We start from the raw sequence: 10,667 nt of genomic DNA on the forward strand, positions 1-10,667 counted from the left end.
CCATTGTGCCATTCGTCATGGTTACGTCACGCGTTAGCCTTTCACACGCGGCGAATGACAACAAGCGAGTTTGGGGTAAACATGGCGGACGAGGAGGACTCGTCACCGGACCCTGCCGCGGGTCCTCCGTCGGAGAGCCCTCGCCCGGGCCGCCCGTACTCGGTGTCGTTTTCCGAGAGCGTCCAGCCGGCCGTGGGGATGGTTAGCCAGCTGCTAAGCCAGCCGTCATCGCTCAAATTCGACAAAAACATCAAACAGGCCTTCTACAACACCGGGGCGATGATCTTCGTGGCCATCTGCTGCGGGGCGGCGGTGCTGGTCTACTTCATCCTCGAAGCCTTCCTGCGGCCGCTTCTCTGGGCAGTGCTGTGCGGCACCTTCCTCCATCCCTTCAAGCACTCCCTCGCCCGACTCGGACGCTCTTGGCTCAGCGGCCTGCAGGACACCGGGACGCCCATCGTGGTGGGCACTCTGCTGGTGCCGGTGTGGTGCGTCAACCACACGGTGGACTTCATGGGCCGCCAGGTGATGGAGAAGCTCCCCCTGCTGTTGGCCGTCGGAGCTGGGGCGCCGATTCTCTACGTCCTCTACCTGTCGTGGAGCGTCGTCGGCATGCAGGTGCTTCTCGGGTACCTGTGGGGGATCATCGCGGCGGGGTTGGACTGTTTCCACGCCATCTGGGTGAGTGGATTGGCAATGACAGTTGGGGCCATTGGTGATAAAAGACCCTTTGGGTGTGGTTGTCAAAATAGGTCAACCAAAACACGCTTTGTCAGTTTTCCAGGATCCAGCAGCTGTGTTGTCACGGCTATCTTATGACTAGATGATTCCATTCTCTGTCACATGATCTCCAGTGTGCTAAACATTCTTTGTTGCGTGCCGACAGGTTTGCGCAGTAGTCATCGGCTATTTATTGGCAGTTTGCTTTAAATGGAGCCCCCACACCGAAGGCTACCTCCGGTCCGCCGCCTTGCCCGTGTGGACCACTCTGCTTTTCTATATTGGTGAGTGGAGGTAACACGAGAAAGTCCCTTTTTATTTTTAGTACAATGGGTTATTTCATTCTGACCCTCGTGGGATCTTTATCAGATTAAGTCATAGTCGATAATTTTTTATCTAGTGTCTTTGACTGGCTCGTGGAGGGTTCCTTTATTTGTGGTGGTGGTGCTGCTGCTCATTGTGGGCTCCCAAGAGAAGCCTCCTGTCCCTGGCAGAGGTGAGGATTAACCAATGGGCTTTGTGTCTGATTTGGCTGCTATCAATAATTCAAAATGCTGACTATTGCCGTGCAATTGTAATGTCCCCCACAAGTGTTCAAGAATAGGCACAGCGGCTGATGCTTTTCAATGAGATGATGAAGCAATCACTAACACTATTGTTGTATTACACACTTGTGAGGATTTTCTTTTTCTGTTCTTTGACCACTTCAGGAGAGCTACCTGGGCAGGTGCTGTCGTTTGCTGCTAACACTATTTATATGGCCATTGCCTGTGGCAGCCTGCAGTCCAAAACTGAGAATAGTGAAAGATGCACTACAGGTGAGTTTACCGTTATTTCATTTTTATTAAAGACTGTAATGGTTTTCAAAAAAAAAAAAAAAAAAAAACAATGTATAAATACGTCTTTGGGACACTTAAAACATTTAAAATAGAATGTATTTATATATTTTTGGGAGCAAATTAGTTCATGTTTTTTTTGCGGCACCCCTGGTCTAAACATGCTATTCTCATTAATATTGCATTTGCACAATATGAAGTAAGCAGCAAAATTGACCTGTTCCCAACCATATCAAGGAGGCGGCCATTTTGCTGTCGACCGAAAATAACATCACATTTGCTCAGGCAACAACCAATCATGACTTGTGAACATCACATGACCAATTTCAGAAAACAGGTGAGCCGTGATTGGTTGTTACCTGGAGCTCTGGGGAACCGTGATGTCATTTTCAGTGACAAAATGGCCACCCCCTGAGATTTTGTTGCCAGTGTAAGAAGTTGTGACATTATTTATCTATGTCTCTTTATTTTCTTTCAGAAAAACCTAACATTTGAGCAGGGGTGTGTTGACTTTTTTTTAATTGCACAACAAATAATCAGATATGATTTCATTGAGTACTTGAACATTTTAAACCATGTGAAATTTAAACAGAGATTTCATCCACTTCCTGTTTTGTCTTAACATGCACGTACACAAGATGGCGTCAGCGACTCAGTGGACAACCTCCCCACCACCCCGGGCTTCCCTCAGAGCTCTCGAAAAGTACCGTCCGGCCTCTTCCAGAAAAAATCCTCCCACAAGGCCAGCGACATCTACTTCGTCCTCCTGGCGTGGGCCATAGTCCTGGTCCAGATCTGGCTCAACATGTGGGTCCTCCAGCTCCTGCCCATCCCCGTGGCCGGTAACAAGCACCCCGAAATTCCGTACGCCACCCCCCTCTCAGATGTGACACCTCACACCTGTGTTGATGTTTAGTGTGGGTGATGAAGAAGCTGGTGGTCCATTTTGGCTTGAAGAGCTTTGCGGCGAAGACTCTGAGCTCGTGGTGGGCCGTGCTGGAGAAGTTCGGGCGGGAACGAGAGGAGGCTCTGCTGCCGGGTCCCATCAAAGGCTTGGCCCAGTTCTTGCTGCGTATTGACACTAAGGTAGCGATTGTTTTCAGCCCAATTGTTTGTGTGGTCATGTCCTCACGAGCATGCGTGCATTTTGGAAGACGTCCACACAAAACTGGATTTGAACTCATTCACTGCCATTGACGGCTTTAGACGTTAAAGATATTTTTTTTTTTACTGGATTGGATTGTAGTATTCAATTTGAGCACTTGAATTCCCGTTCAAAGTCAACACCCCAGCAACCGCCCTGTAAATTAACTCCTTACTTGCCACCTTCCTGCACCCAAACACACATTTTGTGTTGCACGCGGGGGGGGGAAATGCGCTGACTCCTGCACAAATCTTTCCAATAACAATCTTCCCAATGTCTCTTTGTCTCCTCTCCAAGCTGTGGCATTGGCTTAACAAGCAGGTAATGACTTGCTGATGAGAGGCCATTAGCAAAGCGTGTGTGCCGATGAACTGAAGAGGGAAAAAGACGATGAAATATTGATGCATGTGTGTGAGAGAGAAGTCACATGCTTGGACTGGCTTTTTTTTTTTTTTTTTTTTTTTTTTTAAAACCTCCTTTATAACCATTTCCAGTCTACATGCTTGTCCTTGACTTCCTGCATTTAGATTTCAGTTTGTCCTCACAGGAAGATGCAGTAGAGGATCATGGGACTTTTATTTATGTATTATTGATTTTTTTTCCAAATATTTTATTTAGAATTTTCAAAAAAGAAAAAGAAAAAAAGAATACAGAACAAAAAGTATTTAAAAAAAAAATGTTAATAAATAAATTATTAAATAAATGTATTTATTTATGATGGTTCCACTGCTGCTTCTGCATCTTGTCTCTTGTTTTTGCTTCGTGTGTGGCTTATGCAGACTTTAATCCAGCAGAGGGCGCTGTTTTACCCCCCCCCTCAAGTCACTTCACAACAAGCAGTAGCTTGGCAGATAGTGAAGTGAAATATTTTTTTCAAAAAAGAGCCTTCAAACTGTTTATTGACACTCACAATTGAAGCTTACATAACAAGTCCATTTAGTATTCAAAAAATGGTTTCATGTTTGCTGTCAATGTTTGGCAACCCCCCAAAAAATTGGCACACGTGTGTGATGACTGATGACTGTAAATGTTGGCTTTACACCTTTACAAGCTTTTGTTTCTTGCACACCTTCATGTTGTGTGCTTGTGTGTCTTTGGCTTTGCTTTTTTGTTTTTGGCTCCATAAACAGTGTGAATTCAGGTCAGTTTAATATTTGAAAAATATGCCAAGCAGCTACTTTCGAATGACACTCGTTTGTCCAGGTGTCCCTTCTTATTTCACACCTGTCCCCTCTGTGTCGCTGCATGCAGATGGTGGTGTGGCTGGAGCGCTCGCTGGATAAAATCATCAGCATCTTCATCATCATCCTGCTGGTCGCAGGGACCCTCCTCATGGGCCTGCTGCTCACAGCCATGGTATTTGATTGATTGATTTTTAATCCTGGTGTGCATTCTGAGCAATCTCCTCTCGGTCCAGGTTCACCACGAAAGCGCTCACATCATCGACGTCACCAGTAATCTCATCAACGAGACCGTCTCCAACCACCCGGAGTGGGCAAAGTATGGCAGCCATTTTGTTGGTTCGGATCGTGGATGTGTCCATAAACGAACGACCTTCTGTCTGTCTTCTCTTCCACAGTTTGCTCCCAGAAGCTCGCGTGGTCCAGAAGGCTCTCAATTCGGCCGCCACGAACGTCTACGAGCACGGCAGGGAATGGATAACGCAAAAAGTTAGCATTACGCTAATTTATTCTTTAATTTTTTTCTACATCGTAGTCTTCAGATTAAACATCTAATTGTCCAACCATGTTTGCAGCTTCACAAGATGTTAGGAGACAAGGTGAACCACACGGATGTGATTGAGAAGCAGGTGCTGGAGCTTTGGGACCGACTGTACCACTCGTGGTTTGTGAAGGTAGCGATGGACGCCGGCTTAATGCAGGCCTGTCTTGAAAGAGTTTTCCTTCTTGAAAATACACACGTGCTTGTTCGTAGAACGTGACCCATCACGGTCGCACGCGTGGGCCCAAGTTGAATATTCAGAGAGCAAACAGCTGGTTGGTGGACATCCTGGATTGGAAGGACATCGCCTCCTTTCTGCAGGAGAATATCGAGACTCTGTGGTCTGTAAGTGATGGTGAAAAAAATCGATTCTCATAAGAATCACAATTCTCATTTAGTATGATTCAGAATTGTTATAAAATGTCCCCAAATCGCTTTTATACTGTCTTGACCTCGTTTGTGTGTGCCTTTATTGGGAGCACTGTTCATGTTGTACACGATTTGGCCACTTAGGGGCAGTGTGGTGGTTCTACACGTTCAGATAATCTTACTTTGTAGCTCCATTGGAGAGTAGAAGAAAAAAGTTACAATCAAGTTATGCCAATAAAAGTTGTTTTTGTTTGCAGCGTAGGAAGAGCACATGACTGATTAATGTTTAGATGATTCTCTGTATACATTCCTGCGGTGTTTTTGTATGAATAGCCGTTCTTTTGAATGATAAGTACCGCGAGTAGCATGCTAATTAGCATTAGCGAATCAATGGCGCTTTCTATTGTGCGTTAGCTTTGAGCTAGCTTCGTACGGGAAGCTAAGCTAGCTAAACAGTGCGTTTGCATTTAAGTGTGCACTGTGTGTAATTTACTTCGATTTGTATGTTTAGATTTACAGTTAACATTTTACTGGAGTGTATTACATGGCTTGATACTGTAACAATAGTATTTGTTTGAGTTCTTGTTGCTTGAGGAACACTACAGGAAGTGAAGTAGACCGAGTGTGGGATAACAACATACTGTACTGTGTTGAGTTATCCAAATAAATACAAGTAAGTTACTACTTGAGTTGGCTCAGGGTGGGCACAATATTATGTACTATAAAAGGTCGAAAATGTATAGCTAACTACAGAGTAGCAGTAGCAGATTTTGTGGAAAATGGCTCTTACAATTCAAATCTTAATAAACGTAAAAAAATAAAATAAATCATAAATCATTGTCAATCACATCATTTTGAATGGAAAATCGATTCTGAATCCAATCACAGACCCAAAAATCAGTCAGTCAAAGATTCCCTCAACTATTTTAAAGGTCAACGTTGTTTTCTGTCAGATTCTGGAGTCTCTGTGGGTGGTGATGAGCAGGAACGTCGGCCTCCTCATCTCCACCACCACCACGCTCCTCACCGTTTTGTTCCACAGCGGCACAGCCCTGCTCAACTTCGTCCTCAGCCTGGTAGGAAGACGCCTTCCTTCGTCCCCGTCCGCTCGCTTTCTGTCTTGTTCACAAACGCGCACTCGTGTCATGACAGGTGATCTTCTTGACCACCCTCTTCTACCTGCTGAGCTCCAGCGGCGAGTACTACAAACCTGTCAAGTGGGTCATCAGCCTGACGCCCCTCTCGCAGCCGGGACCTTCGTCCAACATCATCGGGCAGTCTGTGGAGGAGGCCATCAGGTAGCGCACTTGCAGGCAAGAAATAATCAGAATGTAGAATAAAATAGCAGGAGCATGTGTGTTTGTACGCAGAGGCGTGTTTGATGCCTCTCTCAAGATGGCCGCCTTCTACGGCCTGTACACGTGGCTCACTCACACCATCTTCGGCATCAATGTGGTCTTCATTCCTTCAGGTGAGTCTTACGCCAAGTGTAGCATCTTTAATTCACTCGCTCTCCAACCTTCTTTCTCCCTCTCTCCGTCCGGAAAAAAAAAAAAAGCCCTGGCCGCCATCTTGGGTGCGGTGCCCTTCCTGGGAACGTACTGGGCCGCCGTGCCGGCCGTGTGCGACCTTTGGCTTGCGCAGGGCGAAGGCGTCAAGGCGGCGCTGCTGCTCGTCTGCCACCTGCTGCCCACCTATTTCGTGGACACTGCCATCTACTCGGACATCTCGGGGTGTGTACAGTTTTGCAAACATAAGCCGTGATTAGGAATCAATTCACAATCACATTCTATATATGCTGTTGCGTATTCATGTGGTCAAGAAAAGTTACACACACAATAATCGTTTTTAAACCAATATTTTCTCAAAAAAAGGCCTTTTTTTTTTCTTTTTTTCTTTAATTACAGTTCTTATGCCCACTGTTCTATGGCACATTTGTACGCCTACCCCTTCTAACAATTCCTTAATATTCTGCAGTTAAAAAAATACCTCACTAAAATAAATAATCTTTTTTGGGGTGGAAAAAAAAACATCAATATCCACTATAAAATGTAAATTTTAGCCATACTTGACTCTATGTCCCCCTTCTAAAAAAAAAAAAAAGAAACATGTAAATCCACTACAACATAAACATTTGTCCCGCTTCTAATAAGTCCCTAATATTCTGTAGTTAAATAAATAAATACCACGCCTTGAATAAATAAAGAATTTTGGTGAAAAAAAACATGTAGATCCACTATGAAATATGATTTTTAGCCATATTTGACTCTATGCCCCCCCGCTCTAATAAGTCCCGAATATTCTACAGTTAAATAAACACCTAACCTCAAATAGATGCCTAGTTTTTTTTTTTTTTTTAGGTTGAAAAACACTTATAGGCTGTAATCACCTTTGTTGAAGTATGCAAAAATTTTGCCATCGTGTGTGTGTGTGTGTGTGTGTGTGTTTTCAGGGGGGGTCACCCCTACCTGACGGGCTTGGCGGTGGCGGGCGGCGCCTACTACCTGGGCCTGGAGGGCGCCATCATCGGGCCCATCCTGCTGTGCATCTTGGTGGTGGCGGCCAACATCTACAGCGCCATGTTGATGAGCCCCAACTCGGCGGCCCCCACGCCCATCCAGGCGGGATGGCCCCAGCCTGGCAACAGGTCGCCATCGCCACGGCAACCAATATGTCCACCACATTCTTTTTACGTGATTGTTTTTTTTTTGTTATTATTATTTTTTTTCCCTCCTTCAGGGTTTTCTCTGAGTCGACGCCCACCATCCTGAAGAAGAGCAATGAGTGACATCACACCGGCTCGACCGCTCCTCCACATGCGGCTCCGCAGGTCCGGCGAGATGCCGTCGCAGGGAAGGCGGAGTCCCGGCCGCTCTTCCACAATGCTTTGCTGCAATGTCGCTCAGAGCGTAACGGCGCCTGCTGCTGTCAATCAAAAAGATGAGACGGACCACGTCGTCTCGTTGCCAAAATAGGTTTTCTAATGCCAGCTCGACAGGGTCAGATGATTTTCTAAACACATCCGTGCAATGTACAACAACTTTCCAAAGACGTCCATGTGGACATTTTTTTATTTATTTTATTTTTTTTGTTACAGTTACACATGTGTAAAGTTGCAAATGACCACATTTGGTTTGGGTTAATTACACAATTGGAAATATTCAGTTGACAAGTTGGATACTTTCCATGACAATTAGTGAGAATTAACTCGTGCCAAAGAACTATTTTTAAGAGCTTCTATTAGGCAAAGCCATGTCTAATAGACTTGGACTATATAAAGGTAATTTTTATTATTTTTTATTATTTTTTCTTTTTTTTTTTTGCTATTCACTGCAAGACCAGACCAAAATATTTAGATTTTTTGGGGAGGTTAAAAATAAAAACCCTACACAATTTGCAGCTTTTTTGGACTGATTTATTGAAGCAATTTATAAGGAACGAGACCAGCAATATTGAAAATCATGTGGTATTTTGCAACCCTACTCATGTGTCCAAACAAGTAGCGCTGAGTTTGCACAAGAATTTAGCTTTAATAGAAACGCACACACCTGCTCTCCATCACTATCACTGTTTTGTTTGTTTCAAGAAGGAGCAAGGAACTTGGTTGCTACAGTTATGAAATATAACCTCAATTGAAGTGTTACAACTTGTTTTGATCATTTCAGCCCAGCATATAACTCTAAACACGGACTGAATGAAACATGACATGGTCTGCTATATTAATTAAGCCACTGAAAACTAAAGTGGGCTAAGTCCTTTGATGTTTAAATTTAGTGCAGAAATTTACAGTCAAAATCTTTATGCTGAACACTGGTCCAAATTATGGTTTACTTGTGGTTATGTCATATGGCGGGAATCTGGTCGAGGGCATCGACATGTTAGTGTAAGTGCATTTGACAGATGTGACATTTGCACTTAACTTTTAGTGGCCATAAAACTTGGAACTCCTGCAAAATGACCCCCAAAAAATGGAGTTATTAATCCATTCTAGTTCTCAGACGCCGAACTGATTTTATTACATTTTTTTAATTTACTTGTTTTCACTACACTGACACTTTTAAGAGTTTTATAGTGCTTACAGTGTGTAAGTGACGACACACACCGCTGAATGTGTGTGTGATAGATAAGACATTGGGGTTGTTTTTTTTTGTAGTGTGTATAATACCAGCGTTTACTGTTTTACTTTGCTTTTCCTCAATGACTGGATATGCACTGCCAAATAAACACCACCCTTGAACTAAATGTGTCCCTTTAATCCAATCCTTCTCAAATGAGAAACACTGCTGTAATGTAATTCATTACATTACGATTACATTCATTCATTTTAAAATACATTTAATGAAGTGATGTGTAAGCAATTTGACATGGCCATTATAAAAAAAAAAAAATGCTTTACTATACATGTTCATTAAAAAAAATGCCTTACTATACATGGTCATTTGAAAATGTTAATGTTAAATGTTAATGGTCATTAAAAAAAAAAAACCTTACTATACATTGTCGTTAACACACACACAAAAAAAAACGCCTTACTATACATGGTCATTAAAAAAAAAAAAAAACCTTACTATACATTGTTAAAAAAAACAAACAAAAAAACGCCTTACTATACATGGCCATTAAAAAAATATGCCTTACTATACATGGTCATTAAAAAAAAAAAATGCCTTACTATACACGGTCATTAAAAAAATACACCTTACTACACGTTGTTAAAAAAAACCCAAAAAAACCAAAAACGCCTTGCTATACATGGTCATTAAAAAATAATGCCTTACTACACGTTGTTAAAAAAAAAACAAAACAAAAAAAAACGCCTTGCTATACATGGTCATTAAAAAATAATGCCTTACTATACATGGCCATTAAAAATAAATGGCGTACTATAACTATACATGGTCATTAAAAAAAAACGCCTTACTATACATTGTCGTTAAAAAAAAAACCCCAAAAAAACGCCTTACTATACATTGTCGTTAAAAAAAAAAAAAAATGCCTTACTATACATGGTCATTAAAAAAAAATGCCTTACTATACATGGTCTAAAAAAAATATGCCTTAAAAAAACAAACAAAAACAAAAAAAATATGCCTTACTATACATGGTCATTAAAAAAAAAAAAATGCCTTACTATACATGATCATTAAAAAAAAAAATACACCTTACTATACATTGTCGTAAAAAAAAACAAAAAAAAAACGCCTTACTATACATGGTCATTAAAAAAATACACCTTACTACACGTTGTTAAAAAAACCCCCAAAAAAACAAAAACGCCTTGCTATACATGGTCATTAAAAAATAATGCCTTACTATACATGGCCATTAAAAATGAATGGCGTACTATACATGGTCATTAAAAAAAACGCCTTACTATACATTGTCGTTAAAAAAAAAAACCCAAAAAACGCCTTACTATACATTGTCGTTAAAAAAAAAAAAAAAATGCCTTACTATACATGGTCATTAAAAAAAAATGCCTTACTATACATGGTCTAAAAAAAATATGCCTTAAAAAAACAAACAAAAACAAAAAAAAACGCCTTACTATACATTGTTGTTAAGAAAAAACAAAACAAAAAAAAACGCCTTACTATACATTGTTGTAAAAAAAAAAAAAAAAAAAAATGCCTTACTATACACGACCATTAAAAAAAATGCCTTACTATACATGGTCATTTGAAAATGTTAATGTTAAATGTTAATGGTCATTAAAAAAAAACAACCTTACTATACATTGTCGTTAACACACAAAAAAAAAAAACGCCTTACTATACATGGTCATTAAAAAAAAAAAAAAAAAAAAACCTTACTATACATTGTCGTTAAAAAAAACAAACAAAAAAAACGGCTTACTATACATGGTCATTAAAAAA

The 10,667-nt window shown here is 41.3% G+C and overlaps 1 protein-coding gene across 2 annotated transcripts; it reads left to right on the forward strand.

Annotated features, from left to right (window-relative positions):
* Positions 1-54: 54 nt before the first annotated feature.
* Positions 55-8,081, forward strand: tmem245 (transmembrane protein 245). Of its 2 annotated transcripts, XM_077527571.1 has the most exons (18): positions 55-681; positions 887-1,004; positions 1,121-1,216; positions 1,431-1,538; positions 2,195-2,398; positions 2,473-2,642; positions 2,998-3,021; positions 3,952-4,056; positions 4,118-4,200; positions 4,280-4,370; positions 4,457-4,555; positions 4,636-4,767; positions 5,745-5,867; positions 5,944-6,089; positions 6,162-6,262; positions 6,350-6,524; positions 7,244-7,438; positions 7,531-8,081. In XM_077527571.1, the coding sequence occupies exons 1-18, from the start codon at positions 55-57 to the stop codon at positions 7,577-7,579; spliced, it is 2,646 nt and encodes an 881-aa protein (XP_077383697.1). In that variant the 3' UTR covers positions 7,580-8,081. The 2 variants fall into 2 exon arrangements, with proteins under 2 accessions (XP_077383697.1, XP_077383699.1); XM_077527573.1 differs by lacking the exon at positions 2,998-3,021.
* The last annotated feature ends 2,586 nt before the right edge of the window (positions 8,082-10,667 follow it).

The sequence above is a fragment of the Festucalex cinctus genome, chromosome 7, assembly GCF_051991245.1.
Source record: "Festucalex cinctus isolate MCC-2025b chromosome 7, RoL_Fcin_1.0, whole genome shotgun sequence".
Taxonomy (NCBI): Eukaryota; Metazoa; Chordata; class Actinopteri; order Syngnathiformes; family Syngnathidae; genus Festucalex; species Festucalex cinctus.

What these genes read in the sequence shown, in the direction of transcription:
- tmem245 (XM_077527571.1), top strand. Translation starts at nt 55, where the DNA reads ATGACAACAAGCGAGTTTGGGGTAAACATGGCGGACGAGGAGGACTCG. An exon ending in ACTGTTTCCACGCCATCTGG is followed by an intron (nt 682 to 886) that starts GTGAGTGGATTG and finishes GCGTGCCGACAG; the next exon opens with GTTTGCGCAGTAGTCATCGG. An exon ending in AACCACCCGGAGTGGGCAAA is followed by an intron (nt 4,201 to 4,279) that starts GTATGGCAGCCA and finishes TCTCTTCCACAG; the next exon opens with TTTGCTCCCAGAAGCTCGCG.